The following is a 20,064-nucleotide window of genomic DNA, read 5'->3' as shown; positions in this document are numbered from 1 at the left end:
ATGCAACTGATATAAAAAAAAATATACTCAAAGTAAATATTATTTATTTTGAAACGAATCTTTCACTAAAAAAAGAGTAAATAGGCGATTTATATTTTATGCGGATGTGTATTGTTTACTGTGCTGTTCGGCACTTCCGCTTTCGATTTATTCATGTTTAGTCTTACATGAAACAATCATAGACATACAATGTGAAAGAGGACGAGCTTGACATATCTAATAGATAACTTACATATTTTACCTGTCTCTTTAAATACTGTATGTTAACCTCTTAGTGAGACTTCACTTTATTTCATATTTTTCAAAGTAATTATCGTCCTGAATATATTATATACGGTGCAGTCCGGTGTATCCGCGCACCTAAGACTTATGACTTCACTTCATTCAACTGATAAAACCAATAATTGGATAATTTTGTGTGAACACATTCATAATATACTTTTATTTCATAAAATCTTCTGTTTGTATGGTTTCATCCTCTGGATTTTGTGTAATGTGTGTCCAAAATTAGGGAAGCCCCCGTTCTGAGAGTTCCTCCAATGTCCGGTGATTTCGCGCATGCCTTCCAAAAATAGCTTATTTGGAATAAAGGAAAGATTTTATATTACGAAATATAGCTCAGTTTGTACCAAACACACTTCCAAGGATGCAGAGCAAAAAATATTTCAATCTTATATTAATTTGACGTAAATAAAACCAATTTTATCTGATGATGTATTTTTTTTAATGGAAATTGGCCAAATATGGTAAATCACGGGATTTCAATTATTAATTAATTCTTGAACTTATCAATTTTATTCTTTTTTATCCCTTCGGAAGGATAAAACAATAACAAGAACGATTTTGTATGTGTTACTGTGTTGATATGACGAAATCAGCTAATGCGCGATAACAAGGGCCGCGCGGACACCGGGGACTCCACTGTATACATTTTATGCCACTGAACGTTAAGCAACCAACAATCAATCAGTTAAAGTAAATAAAAACAAATCTCCTAAGAGGGTAGTAATGCCCTGTAGCGTCAGGTGTCAAACAGTCATTTTTGCTATCGTAAGGGTCAAATTGGTTAAAATTTTATCGTGATTCAACCACAAAAACCACAAAAATCGTCAGAGGTCTCAAATAATTTAATCATTATTGTCATTTTTGGAAAAAAAATAACTTGATTTATCAGAACCATATGATGTTTTTATCGCCTTAAAGAAAGTACATTTTATCGTCATACGCCAAAAATTACCGTTAGAAAATAACTATTTTCTTGAATTTAAATGTGTTTCTTTTCATGTTTGTCACATATTTCTGACATTAGACCCTTACCTCTTTAAAAAAATAAACTGAGTTTTCACCCATTCATTTAAATGGGGAATGTGTTAAAGAGAAAACAGCCCTTCTAAAGATATAAAAAAAAAACAGCTGACGACTACCAATGGTTCTTCAATACAGCCAGAAAATGCTGTACATGTACCTAGAAGCAGGTTTCAGCTGGCCCCTAAACAAAATGTGTAGTAGTTCAGTGAAAGTGGATGTCATACTTAACTCCTAAACATATAAAAATTTGTAAGAGTTCTGCGGAACCCAGTGTTTCGCCTACTTTTGCTGTTAATATCTAGCAGGCTCAACAAAAATGAAAAATGAAGAAAAAAAATAATAAAAATATTCCTCTCGATACTATGATTGTCATATAATTGTAAGAAGCTTCTGTCCAAGTTTGGTAAAAATCCAGGATAGTTTATGAATCTAATAAATGTTTTGAAACTTTAACTGCAGACTGCATGTAGTGTTAACTGAAAGAAAAACTAAGTCCATTTATAATAGGGATGTCAAAATATCTGAAATTTGATACTCAGATACTCGGTCATGATACTTGAGTACTCGTGAGTACTCTGATGATACTTAAACGTTATTGAAAGGTTCAGATTTTAAGTTGGATGCAGTATTTTTGTTATTACCTTTCGTAAACATATAAACGAAAGACGAACGTACTATAAACAAAGCTTGCACCTGTGTTTGTTGTGTCAATTAAGTTCAAAGCCCTGTTCATGCTGTTATTACTTGTTTATACTCCAACCCGATTAATATACATTGTTACTATTGAATTCATTTCAATATTATTATTTTGTTTCTTATTAACATAATTATTTATTTTGAATGGCCTTAATTCTATCTTGTGAGAACTCTTACATTGTCTGATTTATACAAAATTTATATTAAACATGTTAAAGGTTATAATTAATTTATATTTCAAATGTTTCAGATAAGTTCTAAGACTTGTGCATTTTTTCAGGGGGTACAATGTATGTAAATTTATGGGAAATATTATTTTGAGAAGTCTGGGCCTACAATTATTATCATATTTTTAGGGTAAAATAAAGAGTGATTTGCCCTAGACAGTCACTAATAAATAAAATTGAGAATGGAAATCATATGTGATCACTGATGGCAGGAGAGAGTTGTGAACGGTCTTCTAGTAATTTTTTGCCACATCAGTAATTACAAAAATTGGTAAAACATCTCCTCTTGGAGTAATACTTTATGACAATATATTAATTTGTATATTATTACACATGAGTAATAACATTGTCAGTAAATGCACTTCTGTTTACAAATGAAATAGATTATATTACATCAGTAATATAGCATGTACAAATACAAATTATCTTTTATATTGATAGAAAATGCCACCTAAGAGAAAAGCTGCTTCAACCTCTGAAGATTCATCACTAACTAAAAAGGCGAAGGTTAACAGAACAACAACTGCTCAGAAGAAGAAATCAATCAGCCAAAAGCCAAAACAAAATAAAAAGAACGCACAATCCAAATCAAAAGGAATTAAGGCAAAATCTATACCCAAAGTATTGAAGGGAAAATCCAAACCAATACAAATAAAGGCAAAGTCCAAAGCAAAGGACAGAAAGACAACTGAAAATAAGGTTACAAATACCAACCCCTCAGCTAAAAGTTGTACTACAGGTTTGCTCACATATTTACATATATTCACATCCTAATTTTAATTTTGATATTGTGTTCAAGAGCCTATAGATTTAGATACAATCTTAATGGTTTTCACAATAAATTTTAGAATCTACAGACATGAAGCTGAACTTTATGAAAATATTAATCAGATTTTATTGGCCTGTTGAGAATATGTTTGTAACATTTTAACAAACCTGGGCTGATGGACCTGTGGTTATGTGCAAATACTATCACCTCATCAATCCTTCCAATAAATTTAATTTGAAATTCATCAATTTTAACAAAAATTAATTTTATAAAAATTAAGAGATAACTGAATATGTATTGCTAAACAATTTTGAAAACATATGGTCCTAGAGTCTGTGTATACAATGTTCTTATGTTTTTGCTTTTCTTAGACTGTTTAAGGTGTCTTTACACTAACTCTGTTCAATGTTTACTGGTTGATTGATTGAATGACAGATGACAACTTTCTTTTGTTGATCATGTTGATGACTGCATGTAGACCTATAGATGGGTTTAAGTATTATTCAGTTATAGTTTCGTAATGACAGATACGTGACATCTTTAATTCATATGAAAAGAATAATTTTTATATAAAGACATAATCAGAAATACAGGAATGTTTTTAATTTTTGTAAAAGTAGACAACTGACCCCCAAAAAGTAGCAAGTTTATGTTTTTAAATGACAAAAAAAACCAGATTGTATGTCAAAGCATGATGAAAACCAATAACTTCATCTTATATATTCATTTTAACTTATTAATGTATTATCATTTATTTTCAGGTAAACATTCTGTCTTGAACTTAGTTTCCTACATTAAAGATGCTGGGTGGGCATCAGCATTGAAAGATGAATTTCAAAAGGATTATTTTAAAGATTTAGAAGTTCTCTTACAGAAAGACTATAAAAAAGGTGTACAAGTTTTCCCACCAAAAGATTTGATATTTAATGCTTTCAACAAGACGCCACTTGACCAGGTATCAGTCATTATATATTACTGTATAGGGAGTTATTTTTCGCCAGTGTAAAATCAATTTAGGGGCTACAATATATGAAAAATGTTGGCGGTTTTTATTTTGGTTGATTCTTAAATTTCAATGAAATATTTTGGCAGATACTAAAATTTCAAAGATGTTAACAAAGCCCTTAACATATGTATATATGAATAAAGTTGTGATGTACAATTCAGAGATCTATAAATCCAGCAGCAAAAGTCTGACAAATCTAGACATTTGAATCAATTAATCAAAGATATTTATTATTTGCAGGTGAAAGTTGTGATATTAGGACAAGATCCTTACCATGATGATGGACAGGTGTGTATATTTAAAATTTAGTCTGTGAAGCTCTGAATGTGCATTATGTTATTTTTACATAATTAAAAAATAAATTGATATTCAGTTTGTAAAATTTTACACAAATCCAGGGATCTCCATGGATGAAAATTGAACCATGGAAGAACTTTCACCATTACAAACCGTGTCTGCGTTGTACAGTGTAGCGCGATCGGAAGTATTTTATCTCTCCATACAAGGAATGGTGAACATGCTAATTCATTGCTTATTTAAATTATATTTATTTGAATTTTCATTATAGAATTATAGAAGTATCAATATGTTCATTTATTACCGTTTTTAACCATTCAAATGCCAAGTCTTCATGGTCCCCCTTAGTCAAGAATGACCAAAAGCTGTCATGAAGGTCCCCATGTAGATTTCTTGCATTTTTGGTAATTGTTATGGGGGTTAAAAATTATATGATGTGGAACTTATTTTTCATGGACACTGTCAAATTCAGAACCCATTACCGGTATGGCTGATTTGCAGCAACAACAAAGCGATTTGTACGGGTTATGTAAAAGGTTAAAGAGATTTATAAAGCAAATGAAAAGGTTTTTAATTACTTTATCTGACAAATTGATGCTGTGCAACATGCATCTTTCGAGTCTGAATAGAAACCGGAAACGTGGATGTATCAATTTGATTGTAATATACGAAATGAATTCGGAATTACGATACGATATTTCTTTACAGGAAATATTTATAAGATTTTACTTTTAAACTTTTAAAGTAATTCTAAATTATCGTTACAGCAGTACTCGAGTTATTTGCGATGAAATAATATTTACTGTTTTGCGTCTTATTTTGTACTTCTTAAAAAAGGGGGATGCTGATTGCATAAGTCAAAATAAAGCACGTGTTCGACTTGTTAAACTGTTTTCTTTGTAACTGGATTATTAATTTATTTATTTAATCTAAATTATCATAATCATTTGCTGAAACTTAGTTGATTAATTCAACAAATGGATCGTCTATCCTCAGATAGTATTCTCCTGTCTGGTTTGTTGATCTACCTGTACAAGCTCAGGTACAAGTGATTAGCGATCTTAATCTGAATATCGCTCAGGCGTTAGAACTGTGTTGGATTATAACATAAAAAGCCTAAGGGTTATGCAATTACATGCATTAGATTATAATTGATAAAAAAAATGGCGTCGGGCTACAAAAAATGATGAAGTTTTGAACGATGGCGGTAGACAATTTGACGATGGGCAAGTCATTTGACGATGGTGCAAGACATTTGAACGATGGCGGGGCGCCATCGTTAAACAGGCCATGGAGATCCCTGAAATCTGGTATTTGCCAAGATAAGTGATAAATCAGTGAATTTTCCAATATTTTTATTGCTTCCGGTATACAACGAAAAGGTTCACGAAATGTTTCTATCAACCACATTTTAAAAGATACATAATGAATTTAAGTCATTTTATAAAAAAAAGAACATAACATTGCCTATACGAAAACTATCTTGCAGAGTCCACATAACCTCAATGTAAGCAACTATAGGTCACCATATTGCCTCCAACATTTACAATATGTTCCCTACAATGACAATTTTGTAGAAGTCATATACTATGACCACTGTTATAAGCTGAATAAAAAAATATTAATGGACATGCAGTCAGTGTATCGATTTCTTGCTACTCATTGTGGGTTCATTTATTTGCGTAGGTATCAATTTTCATGGATTGAGGAAAACTTGCATTTTTGCAGATATTTGATTTTATGGTTTTGCAAAAGTCGACATACATTCTTATAGAAAATTTGTAATTCGTTGGACATTGAAAATTGGGATTTCCAAATTACCAGGAAATCCATGAAAATTGGAATCCAACTAATCAAAATGAATCCACAGTACTTAAAAGACAAATTAATAAAATTGAGAAAGGAAATGGGGAATGTGTCAAAGTGACAACAACCCAATCATAGAGCAGACAACAGCCATAGAGCAGACAACAGATAAGAACACATTCTATTGTGAAACTGATGTAAAAGAGAATTATCAGAGTTATCTCCCATCACAAGAATATTTTTTTTGTTCACATGTACAAAATTAATGGTATTGGTAAAAAAAGTACCTAAGATTTACTAACTTACAGAGCAGGTTTGTCCAATGTTACTAAAAAATATTAATAAGACAGTGGCATAAATAAATTATTTTATCTTCATCTTGCACAACAGTTATTTGTCATTGTGAAGCAAGAGTTATGCTGCATTGATAAAAGTTATTCTGCTCTTGTACATATAGCCATGCCCCCCAAAAAGCACAGAAGTTAATGCTAGTTTTGATATTTGTTTTAGCTTTTTTTTGCCACTTGATAACCTTCACTACTTTGTAAAAAACTTAAATCAAATAGAGAACATAGCTCTTGTTTGGCTAAAACCAACAACCCTTCATTGAGTCACTGACAGACAATATTACAGCTTTTACATTAATGCTAGCAAGACAAATCTTTGTTTGGCTTGCTTGCTTTGTTTGTATCAATGTTTGCTCAAGCATGTCAATTAAGATAGGCGGGGCTTCAGCTTGTATACATCATACTTAAATTTTATTGGACGATATGTTTGAGGTTAAGGACACCTAATCACATGACAAAAATTCTCACATGTTTCCTCACCTGTAAAAATACAATTTGTCAATGAAAGAAAAATATAAACTTTTTTCTTGTATGAGGCTGAGAAACTGGCCTTCAGCATTGACCTAATATTGTTTTTTATAACATATCAATTTATTAGTTCAGTCAGTTATTTCCATGTCTGCCCTTCCATTATGTAACTCAAGAAAATATTCAAAAAAATGGGAAACAATTGTATCGAAAAGAGGAAATCGAGTGTACATTTTTTATGTGAGGGTGTGTTTGAGATGAATATTTTGTCTTGAAAACGTACAAAGCAAAAGTATTTGATACATCATCTCGCTTCAGATTGTATCATTTTAATATAGCAAAGCTACAGGTTGACTTTATAACATAAAAAAATCACAGTACTAAAAGATGAAATATAGGGGTGAAGTGAAATACCTATCCAATGGATCACAAAATCAGAGTAGGTGTGTTCGAATAGCTATTTTACTAAAAGTGCTTGACGTCAGTCTTTAAGTTGGATATATAAATGAAAAAATTGTCTTCCATTTCTACGATTGTGAAAATAAACTGGCGTAATGGGGAGATAATTTCTACGAAGTAAAATCCTGTCTGTATTGTATATTTACAGGTAAGGAAACATTTGAGAATATGAGTCATGGGATGTTTTAAAATTTAATGTCCTTAACCTCAAACATAACTTCCAATAACATTTAAGTATGATGTATACAAGCTGAAGCCCCGCCTATCATAATTGCCATGCTTGAGCAAACACTGATACAAACAAAGCAAGCAAGCCAAACAAAGATTTGTCTTGCTAGCATTAATGTAAAAGCTGTAAATATCCATAAATATTTGAAGGTATTTATTGTGATTGTTCCAAAAATGCAAGGTAAATTATTGCAATTTCAGGAAATGCTGCATACACATAATGCTATCAAAATTTAAATGAAAGGGTTTTTTTTTACACCTCTTCTTTTTTAGCCATGGGTCTACATACAATCTGTTCCTTGTCAGATTTAGTCAAAATTTGTGATCCATGAGGCATGATGTAATGATTTTCATGGGTTACAGTTGTAACTAGCTAAATCCAATCAAAAACTCTTGTGTAGAAAGTAGAAAATGAAAATAGATAATTGACATGTGCAGATTTATTTAATGTCTTTACAACCAAAACAATGGATGATATTTAGTGACAAGTTTGAAGTCTTAATCAATTGAAGTTCCTTGTGCAAATGATGGCATATCAACATATACAGTGCATATAAAGTTTCTGCTTTGTAAAATTTGTAAACATTGGACACAGTCATTTTTACACCTCTGAACTAAAGAGTACAAGTGCTGTCATTGGTAAACTATGATGAAATCAGAGTTGGCATAACTTCTATCTGTCATAAAAAGGCACTACATTTGTACACTGTATACACAAATATTATATTAATCTTCCAAGGGTGAGAAGTTGGATCCTAAGCCTTGGCTAGCAAAAATATGACACTATCATATTTCTATTTTTTGCAATTAGTCTTAAAAACTGTACTGAAAATTCTGAATGTACAGTACTCCTATTTTATTAGATATTGTGTACCCTTCTTTTTATTTTATTTTTAGTGGTTATTGACTGATATTATATGTACAGGTAGATATTTATAAGTTACTTTGAGTACATGACTATTACTTTTGTCTTTTTATATTCCATCTCATGAAATAATATAGGGTTATTGCATGAATATTGGGGAATATTGTCCCGAGTAGAATCTTATATTGCACGAGCTTGCGAGTGCAATATATGTTCTACGAGGGACAATATTCCCCAATATTCATGCAATAACCCTTTTATTGTATAGCAATATAATATTTAAAAGTAAAAATTGGTTTAAACTAGATTTTGACGTTGATGACGTCATGGATTTTTGAAGATTTATTGCACTAGTGCAATATTGGAATTTATTGCATGCTAACTTTTGGTTACTTTCTGTGGGAAATATTATATTGCTATACAATAATATCTTTTACCTATTTATATTTTAGGCTATGGGTATGTCTTTCTCTGTACCAGATGGTATGCGTCTTCCACCTTCACTGAAGAACATTTACAAAGAGTTGGTGAATGATAAAAATATAAAGAACTTTAATGTAGAACCCACCACTGGATGTCTAGAGAAGTGGGCTGAGAGAGGTGTATTGTTGATAAATGCTACTCTCACAGTAGAGTAAGTAAAGCCAAGGAAAATGTGATAACTTAAATGGACAGAGGTAGGCAGTGGTTGATCCAGAACTTTTCAAAACTGACCTAAGGGGAGGACGCTCCCATCATGTTTCAGTGATTCACTATAATCTACCAAATTTTCCCCACCAAAGGGCCCCCCCCCTTGGATCAGCCTATGGGAGGGGTATTTTTGTTTAATGCTACCCTCACAGGAGAGTAGGTAAAAGTTAAAATGAAAATGTGTCAACATAAGTGGGTTGTAGCTAACAAATGCATATATGAGATGTCTAGAAGGCTGAGCCAGAGGTGTATACAAGATGTTTGAAGACGTGAGTTGAGAGAGAATAGTTTATCATTAAATCCCACACAATTGAGTAGCAGAATCTGAACAGGTCATGTAAAACAGTAGGCTCCACTTAATTCAATATTGGTTAAACAAATATAGCTATTGGCAAAAAAATGTAATTTTTTGTGGTTTTTTGTCGAGCCTGCAACTTTTGTTGCAGAAATCTCGACAAAGGGGTAGTGATCCGGCGGCGGCTACGGCGGCGGTGTTAGCTAACTTCTTAAAAGGTTTATATTTTAGAAGGTGAAAGACCTGGATGCTTCATACTTTGTATATAGATGCCTCATGTTACGAAGTTTCCGTCAGTCACATGTCCAATGTCCTTGACCTCATTTTCATGGTTCAGTGACCACTTGAAAAAAAAGTTCAGAATTTTTGTAATGTTGAATTCTCTCTTATTATAAGTAATAGGATAACTATATTTCGTACCTTGCAAGGTCCTCATGCCCGTCAGACAGTTTTCACTTGACCTCGACCTCATTTCATGGATCAGTGAACAAGGTTAAGTTTTGGTGGTCAAGTCCATATCTCAGATACTATAAGCAATAGGGCTAGTATATTTGGTGTATGGAAGGACTGGAAGGTGTACATGTCCAACTGGCAGGTGTCATCTGACCTTGACCTCATTTTCATGGTTCAGTGGTTATAGTTAAGTTTTTTGTGTTTTGGTCAGTTTTTCTCATACTTTATGCAATAGGTCTACTATATTTGTTGTATGGAATGATTGTAAGGTGTACATGTCTAGCGGGCAGATGTCATCTGACCTTGACCTCATTTTCATGGTTCAGTGGTCAAAGTTAAGTTTTTAAGTTTTGGTCTTTTTATCTAATATTATATGCCAAAGTTCAACTATATTTGGTGTATGGAAATATATTATGATCTATATGTCAGTCCCGCAGGTTTTATTTGACCATGACCTCAATTGCACGGTTCATTGGACAGTATTAAGTTTTTGTGTTTTGGTCTATTTTTCTTAAACTATAAGTAGTAGGTCAACTATATTTGTTGTATGGAAGCTTTGTTAGCTGTACATATCTACCTGGTATGGTTCATCTGACCTTAACCTCATTTTTATGGTTCATTGGTCTTTGTTTAGCTATCTTGGTTAATGTTAAGTTTATGTGACAGTTGTAATAACGCTTTATACTTAGGACTATCAACATAATATCAATGATTAGTAAAGAACGCGAGACATTTCAGTGTGTGCACTCTTGTTTTTTAATAATCTGTCTTTTTGGGTCAATGCGAGTTCAATTGATGAGCTACTGGGAGGAAAGCTTTAAAGAGGAAATGTCCCAGGACTGTGTTTGTCTCTAATCCACTTTCTTACCATTCATTGTTGAAACTTCTGGTGTTTGATACCATGGAGAAGTTGTGTAATTTTAGATAAGTTAGGATATACTCTGAACTGTCAATTTTGTATTGTAAAATGTGATGTGCATTGAAGATTCCCACCTGCTTTGCTATGAAAAATTTCTCTTTATTTTCAGAGCTCACAAACCAAATTCTCATGCCAAGTATGGATGGCAAACCTTTACAGATGATGTCATCAGAATTATCAGCAGTAAATGTTCAGGTGTTGTGTTTGTTCTCTGGGGTAACTTTGCTCATAAGAAGGAGAAACTGATTGATTCTTCAAGACATTCGGTTATTAAAACAGCTCATCCTTCACCCCTCTCATTCAGTAAATGGCTAGGATGTAAATGTTTTTCTAATGTAAATGCACAACTGAAGAAATGGAATAAAGAAGAAATAAATTGGACACTGTAAATTTATAATATTAATTTGAGGGATATTTAATTTTAGAATTTTTTAATTTATTTGTTAGATTTAAGAGAATATTTTTGCCATATCAATACATATAATTATAGTTTATGTATTTATGTCATGTGATGGTTTAATATAAGATTGACATAACATTTAACCTTAGAGTTCTTTTAAGTTAAGTTAGTAGTTCATGACAAACTATTACATTTACAATTGCCATTATACTACATTGTTTTTTCTGTTAAGCTTATAGGTATTTTTTCAATTAATTATTGACTTGTTTAAGATTGTTCTTTAATATAATTTAGAATATTTTGATTATCCGTATTAAGACCATTTGTATTATTTGGTAACAAACTAGAAAATGTGATCTTTAAATGAACTTGCAAAAGTATGGATGTTATTCATTCTGAATGATTTGAAATCATAATAAGTTAAAGATTTTATCTGAAAAATATATTTAATATGAAAAATAGAAAACCCTGATTATCATGCTTATTTGATAAGATTTGTTTTACTAAATTGCCAAAAAAAGTGTAATTTTTCCTTTTAAATGATTTTATAGCAAATATTATTTGAAGTTTTTGACCTTTGATTGCATTAACTTTACTATTTTTGGTTCTGCACTAACGTTTAGAATTGAAAATTATTTTCATAGAAAGTGTTTTCTTTCAAGGGAGATAACTTGTAATCATTAAGTCTAATTAAGCTTCTGGTTATCTACAACAGAGAAATATTTTTTATACAAGTCTTCTTTTCCTAACTGTATGAAATCAGAATGATAGATGAAACATTGTGTCTGATACTTGTTTATAAATTTAAGATTTATATACACTGTTTATATAGAAGTTTTCAATACTTCATGTATACAAATTTATTGTTATAAGAATGGTCATTGTTTTTCCCAATTTGTGATAAATTCATGTCTTTTCATTGTACAAATTTTGTTATAAGAATGTTTTATTTTTCTTAATCTTTTTATACACTATTTCTTTATTTATTTATATCTGATTAAGGTAGCTCTACAGTCAGAATTTTCTGACTCCAAATCAACAGTCTTTGAAGATTAATTTCTCCAAAACTACTAAATGGATTTTTAAAATCTTTAAATCATTTTAAGGTTGAAAAATAACTCTTTCTGAATCTATATATAAACTTATTTTTGTTTTGATTAATCTCAAAATATAGCTCATTATTTGCTAAAAAAGAGGTTTTCAAACTTGGATGAAAATGGCACATTCATGTCAAATGGTATTAAAAATTTGTTTTCATCCCTTTAATCAACCATGTATAATCTCCAAAACCATGTCTCAGATTTTTGATATATGCCTCCAGTAAGAAGATATATTGATTTAACTGCTGGGTGCTAAACCTCATTTCACCTTTCATCTTTGGAGACCTATAAATTCATTTAGAAACAAATTTACCAAAAACTAGGACACTGTATTGTAGAAAATACACCTTTTAATCATATATTTCAAGGTCAAGCCAAAGGAGGTACCCATAAAGTTTTTATTTTCATTTTTTCCTTACAATTCTCATGAAAAATTGTTCTGAGAAATGACCTAAAAACTGAATTTCCCCCTTAGAACCCCTATAAAGTCAATATAAATACAAACATTCCACTGGGAACACCCCAGGAGTGTTCTGATCCCATTACTTTATCAATAGAACCACACACTGTGTGTCTTTGATGCTCTAATGCTGTAAATTTTTCATTATATGTGAACTGTCCAACACTAACTTGGCATTTGGTGGGAATTTGACATCACAGATTTGACCAACATCTGTGATGTAGTACTGGTAATTAGAAATATAGACAAAGCTCCTCCTCTTTCCAGACAGTCTAAGATAAGAGAATAACATGATTGGCCAGCTGCATTTAATCAATGTTTAATATCATTATTCTCTATATATACAGAATAATTTTCATTTGAATTTAAAAAAGATATAAACTATGTCTGAAATTAGCTAGAACATCAAAAGTGTGCATCATAAAAAGATCAAGACCACCCTTTTCTTGAAAATACACTTTCCCACATGATTTTTTTATTTAATGGAACTGAAAAATTACACATAAACTGAAAAACTAGTTAAGATGGTACCCAACACTTTCACTAAAATTAATTTGGCTCGTTTAATTTTCATAAAATTTTGTGAAAGTATTTACTTTTACCCTTTAACAAAAATATAAAAAAATCAAAAATTTTGAACCAACCGTTTTGTTAGAAAAATTACAGCAGTTTGACAAACAGTAGTTTTGATCATTGAGAAGCTTAATGTTCCCTTAACAACATAATGTAATTAAAACGTTTAGCTGATTTTACAGAGTTATCTCCCTGTAGTGTTAGGTACCACCTTAAAAAGCATTAAACTGTATTTAAATGAAGAAGACAAAAGAAAAGAAATTTTTACAGGCAGTCAGAGGCTTTAAAAAATACTTTCCCACTCTTTTCCATAGTATTTCTTTTTCATTTTTCTGGTAGATTTTTTCCCTTTAGTATTTTTCTTTTTCTTTGTTCACTTCAATGTTAAATAAATATTTTTTGTTGCAAAACAATGAGATAAGACTACAATATTTATCTTGTGGTCTGGATACTGGTATCAACAGATGATTGACATATTAGCCTCCCAAATGCCTATATATTTAGATTAATTACCATGTGTTTTTATTTTTACATAAGTTCATTATCAATTTACTCCCTGTTGTGATATGATAATGACTTTAGAATTTTTACAAACTGTACAGAATAATACTTACTTCAAAATTATGTGATAAAAAAAATTTGGACTTGTGGCCGAATTTTCACTTTCGAAAGAAAGACAAAACTTTTTTGTTTAAAAAGATAAACACAAATTGTTTTCTGTTAAATAATTTGTAATTTTTGTATTTTATAAGTATCCTAAAAATTTATTCAGAAATAACTCATATTTATCAAATGGTCATGAATGTAGAAAAAAACATAATTTTTTGCTGTTTTTTTTATCAAATTTAAAAAAATGGCACTATTTACATTTTCATGAAAATTGGCACACTTAATCTTCTCGAGTAAACAAATCAAATGGCATTTTAAAAAAGAGGGGTCCATGAACTCGTTTTCAAGTTAAATAAGTTTGAATGAAAAAAATCAGTCAAAAACTGAATTTTTCCCGGTAAGTCATAGTTTGATGTCGCGAAAATAACAATTTACGTTAGCAACGTCATTACTTCCGCTGTAACTGTATCGTTGCCCTTAACAGTTGTTAAATGATTTGTTTAAGAACCTTTTTTTTCTATTTACCTTCAAAAGAATGTGTGTTTACATTATTTCATTATGGTTTTCCCCTTGCACTTGCACACTGTGGGGTGGAAGTTAAAACACTAGGTCGTTAGATAAGTCACTGCATATGGAAAATCATTGGTGATTAGTGTCTGGGAAGCCAATTATTAAATAACTGTTCATTTATGATGAATTTTATCATATAAAGTATTTTCTTTGAAAAAAATTATCACATTCACTTCTTATAGAGTAAAACTTAGCCATTGATGTATATAATACATGTTCAACTTTTTTTCAAATTTGAGGTTTCATATTACTTTAAGAGATTTGTTTCATTTTATCGATAATATTAATAATTTTACACATTTTAATACAATCATATTTTTGAAATGTTTACTATGTTATTTTTTTTGTGATAGACGTTTAAGTGATGTTATATTTAGATTGTTTATTTTATTGATTATTATATGACCCCTAAATTTTTGGGGGATCGTATAATGGTATGATGTCGTCGTTGTCCGAAGACACATTGGTTTCCTGATAATAACTTGAGTTTAAGGGAATAGATCTTTATGAATTTTTTCAGAAGGTGGTATTGAACAAAAGGAAGATTGGGATCGATTTTGGGGATGATGTTCTCAACCGTTTAGGAATTAGGGGCCTAAAAAGGGCCCATAACAAACAATTTTTTAGTTTCAGGATAATTACTTGTGTACAAGTATTTCAATTGCTCTGAAATTATACCGCAATGTTTAAAATCACAAGTAGAAGGTTTGGATTCATTTCAGGAGCTTTGGGGCCAAAGTTTAGAAATAAAGGGCCAAAAAGGGGCCAAAACAATCATCTTTCTAGTTTCCAGACAATAACTTGTGTGTAATTGTGTGGATGTCTCTGAAATTGTACCACAATGTATCATATAACAAAGGGGAGGCTGGGATTAAGTTTTGGGTTAATTGTCCAAAATATGTAGAAATAAGGGGTAAATAAAGGGCCAAAAAGAAGCATGTTTCTAGTTTCCAAACAATCATGACGATAACTTGTGTTTAAGTGTATTGATCTCTCTGAAATTGTACTACAAGGTTCAATACTACAAAGGAAAGCATGGGATTGAGTTTAAGGGTTAATGATCCAAGGGGGGTTTCAAAAAAATTGTTTTTCCTTTTTTTTTTAATTTTTCAAATTTTGAATTTTGAAAAGTTTCAAGAAGAAATCTTCAGTTGCACAGTTGCGCAATAAATTTGTTAGATCTTTGACCGCATTAATTTTGTGACAAAATCCTATGTTATGTCAAAAATTTGATCACAATCCAAATTCAAACAGTATCAAGCTTGAATTTTGTGACCAAATTTGCCGCAACTGTTCAGCATTCAACCACTGGGGTCGTATAAAGCTGTGCCCTGCAGAGCACCTGGTTAATGGTATAAATAAATGAATAAAGGATATACCTATACACCAATGCATTATTGACCCATGACATGATTAACAAACCACATCTTGAACTCAACCTGTAGTTGGTGGATAGTTGTCTCATTGGAAATCATACCAAATCTTCTCTTTTCAACCGAATTTTCGAAGTCAAAATTAGTTATTGATTTGGGTAACAGTGTCCGTACATAAACATGAAAATGCTTTGACGAAATTTAAAAAAATTTAGATATTAGTGTGTTGTTTCCTGTGACTAAATGAAGGTCAAGTTTTAGACCTTTTCATTATGTGATTGAGTTATTTCTCTTTGATTTAAAGTGATAGATAGACAGGTGTCTTTACAAAGTGTTAAGCTTGTTGAAGCTGTAGTTGTTAACATCCTTGTACTTTGATAACTGTTATATTGACTTTCATACCACATCTTATCTTTATATTTAATTCATCCAGATTGTAAAAAGAGTTTTGATGAATAGATACCATCACAGATCTACCATAAATACTTCATTTCTACAAATAACAACAGAAAAAAATGACATTTGTATATGACCAAAGACATGCAAGTATATGATTCATGACCTGGGACAGACACATACATAAGTTAAAGAGTGAAACTAGTTTCTATAGATCTCTATCATCCCTTCAATCTTTTTTTTTTTTTTTAAATTGATACTTGTTTATTCCAAATATTTCCTGTTTACAATTTCCTCAGTTGCCCAGGATGCAAACTGTGGATTCCCGTTTACATTTAAACCAACTGTCCGGGAAGCAGAAGGCTGAAAAAGTGCACTGTATTATCAGAAAAAAATAGTATACATGTAAAAATACTTATATTCTTTTATATGACAATGAGTGAATCCCTTCAATCTTGATGAGTGGAATAACAACTCATACTAAATCCCAATTATTGCGAACCCAATGCTACTTTTCCTTAGATTCACCTGATAGTTACCTGTCCATTTAAACTTTTTGGCAGTTCTTTTGTTTCATTGAACAAATACAATAGCTATTGTTCTATGTGTAGTTTATTCACTTGGTCCTTTAAATTTCTTCTAGGAAAAATCTATCACTCATTGATTGATTTACTTGAGTAAAAAAATGTATCTGTTAAATAGATTGAAACAACAGGTTTAGAATTTAAAAACTGCCAAAAGTTTAAATGGACAGGTCATTATCAGGTGAATCTGTGGAAAAGTAGCATTGGGTTCGCAATAACATCATAATAAATAAGAGTACAAGAACAAACAAAACATTTTTTAACAATATTTATACTAAAAGCATTATCAAAGTCCTAAACCTTCAAATTTGAAGTCATGCTGTTTAAAACTCTTAATATTAGTGACTATACTGCAAAGAAGATTTTATACATCATTGTCATAATTAAACAATGAATATGTTGTATCAATTTATGTCACAAAATCACTTCACAAACATGAAATCATCAAAATCACTTCACAAACATGAAATCCTCAAAATCACTTCACAAACATGAAATCATCAAAATCACTTCACAAACATGAAATCATCAAAATCAAAGTAAAACCACTTCTATTTCTTATTTTTAAATTTCATAAGTCACAATAAGGTCTTCAGCATAGAGCCAACACTCTCTCCTCACTAAAAGTTTAAGACAGCCCAATGTATCGGTCTGAGTGGAATTCTTTGCTCTATAATTGACCTTGGCAGTGACCATATGAGTTAATCATTAAAACGGAAAAGTAATTCAAACACAACATAATTTTTAAAGAAAAAATCTATGGATTTCAATTAGAGATTTTATTGCTTTAAAATAGTTACGAGAAAGCTTTTTTTCAGCAATTTTGTGTGCCTTTTATACAAATGTTCGCCTTTGTTGAAAGAATTCAATCAGAAGTATTTACGAAAATAAAAGAGATACATTTATTTTTTGTTTGAATTTCAGATAAAGTTCAACAAGCCAAAGTTGGATGCATAATTTTACCAAAATCTGTGACATAGTTAACTAGTACCTTTTTAGTTGATATGTTTGTTTCGACCATGTTATATGCAACACAATAATTTAACTTTAAAAATTGGAGTTATGAATGATTATAATATGTACATGTTTGTTTGGTAGGGTTTATTTTACATTTAGTTCATTTCAATGGATCACAGATGAATTTAAGATATTTTGACACTATTTTGTTGTATTTTATATTTTACAAAGTAGAGAAACGGTACTTGTTGAAGGAGAAAATCCAAATGAGCGTAGCTGATCTTATAGGGTTTCTTTTTATACTCAAGATGTGCTGTTTTGAAATACATCTTAGCCATCATATTCACACTGGAAACTAGGATATCAATAGCTTGTTTGGAACAACTACATTTACTGAAAGCTTGTTTGGTGCAGAATATTTGTATAAATAAAAAACAATGGACTAAAGGAAAATTGTGAAATAGTCCATAAAAATTTATATTTTTTTCAAACATGATTGTTATATCATTTAAAATCCAATGTTTACAAATGAGTACCTACACATTTAATGTAAACCAAAACATCATGAAAGGTAAAAATATGTATGCACAATATAAAGACCCCAAACAATTTTTAGTCCTACCAAAAGGTTATTTATAAAGGAAAAAAAAAACATTCGTAATGACAATTCCGAAAAAAAACCAGGAATATCAAATATTGTATTTTAAAATTACTACTTTTATTGACAAATAGAGACCAAACATCCATTTTATAAAATATGTACCCATTGTGGTAGCAGTATCAATTCTTTTGATGTGTTTGAGCTTTTGCCATTTGATGGTTGACTTGCCGTTTTAAAATTTCATCGGGAATTCGGTATTTTTGCTACATATATCTTTTTGAGATCCTCTATAAAAAATCCATAGTTTGTGATTATAGAGTTACATGCATAGTTACAGTAAATAAAGGCAACAGCAGTATACCGCTGTTCAAAATTCATAAATCGATAGAGAAAAAACAAATCCGGGTTACAAACTAAAACTGAGGGAAACGTATCAAATATAAGAGAACTACGACACAACATAGTCACAACACTGAAATGTAACACACACAGAAACGAACTATAATGTAACAATGGCCATTTTCCTGACTAAGGACAGGAAATTTTATGAAAAAATGGTGGGTTGAACCGTGTTTTGTGGCATGCCAAATCTCCCGCTTTAATGGCACTGTTACTTATAACATTAAAATGACAACATTACACGACAGGGTTACAATAAATAAATAAGCAGTAAAGGATTCATTTATAAGAGCCAATATATCTGCTGAACCTGCCACATTTCATCGTCTGTTTAATTGTCACTTTAACACACTTTAGATCTTATTCAAAGGCTACACAACCTATTTTAAAATCAGTTATTGAATGGGTGTTGAAAGTAAAACAAAAATGTGCATACTATAGAGATATAGATAAAATTGAGAATTGAAACGGGTAATGTGTCAAATAGACAACAAACCAAATCAAAGAGCGGAAAACAGCCAAAGGAAACCAATGGGTAATCAATGTCAACTTTCGTAGTGTGTCAACTGATATTTTATCTACATCTATGATATACATATGTGTACATTGTAATGTCTTACGTATATCTAGGACGAGCCTTTTACCCTTAGAGAATCAAAATAATGTTTGGATGTGTATCTATATGTGTTGATGGCGATGGGTGGCAAACAAGTGTCCACATGGCTCATCCCCGTACCATCAACAGCACAGGTCTATATAGCTTCTATATTGTTTATGCAAAATTGGAGTTTTACTTACTCCGAAAAAGTCGCCTTACTATCTCCGAAACAGAAAAAGTTCAGGAATATTTTACTTTTGATATACACTCCCCTTTCCATTTGAGTAGGGCTTTCCGTTAAGAATTACCTCGGAGTTCGATATTTTTTATTATGTTACCTCCACCTTTTCCCAGGTCTAGCATTAATAATAGTGACAAGTGTTTTCTAATTGAATATAACAAAAAAAAACTATTGGTCAACTTTAAGCAAAATATGCTCTAAAATTAACCTACTTAAACATGCATATAATTCTAAATCTATTTTAAAACTATCAATGTGAAATATTTGAAAATAATTCTAATATTTTTTGGACCGTCGACCAATAACACAGCACTTAGTATTTCCTGTCATAACTTTTTGTATTACAGGAAATTGCTTGTTTGATAATTGT

General features: G+C 31.0%; 1 protein-coding gene across 2 annotated transcripts; it reads left to right on the top strand.

The window, feature by feature from the left end:
• Positions 1-111: 111 nt before the first annotated feature.
• Positions 112-14,872, top strand: LOC139512867 (uracil-DNA glycosylase-like). 2 transcript variants are annotated; one of them, XM_071300806.1, is made up of 6 exons: positions 112-258; positions 2,673-2,970; positions 3,762-3,955; positions 4,247-4,294; positions 8,929-9,110; positions 10,943-14,872. In XM_071300806.1, the coding sequence occupies exons 2-6, from the start codon at positions 2,676-2,678 to the stop codon at positions 11,220-11,222; spliced, it is 999 nt and encodes a 332-aa protein (XP_071156907.1). In that variant the 5' UTR covers positions 112-258; positions 2,673-2,675; the 3' UTR covers positions 11,223-14,872. The 2 variants fall into 2 exon arrangements, with proteins under 2 accessions (XP_071156907.1, XP_071156906.1); XM_071300805.1 differs by lacking the exon at positions 112-258 and adding an exon at positions 941-1,050.
• Positions 14,873-20,064: the final 5,192 nt, after the last annotated feature.

The sequence above is a fragment of the Mytilus edulis genome, chromosome 2 (genome assembly GCF_963676685.1).
Source record: "Mytilus edulis chromosome 2, xbMytEdul2.2, whole genome shotgun sequence".
NCBI classification, from domain to species: domain Eukaryota; kingdom Metazoa; phylum Mollusca; class Bivalvia; order Mytilida; family Mytilidae; genus Mytilus; species Mytilus edulis.
Note: the sequence above shows the minus strand (reverse complement) of the source record. Positions and strands in the feature narration are given on the sequence as shown.

Coding starts and splice junctions, on each gene's coding strand:
- LOC139512867 (XM_071300805.1), top strand. CDS start 1,009: ATGCCCTGTAGCGTCAGGTGTCAAACAGTCATTTTTGCTATC. Junction 2,971..3,761: donor AGCTAAAAGTTGTACTACAG/GTTTGCTCACAT, acceptor ATTTATTTTCAG/GTAAACATTCTGTCTTGAAC. Junction 9,111..10,942: donor AATGCTACTCTCACAGTAGA/GTAAGTAAAGCC, acceptor CTTTATTTTCAG/AGCTCACAAACCAAATTCTC.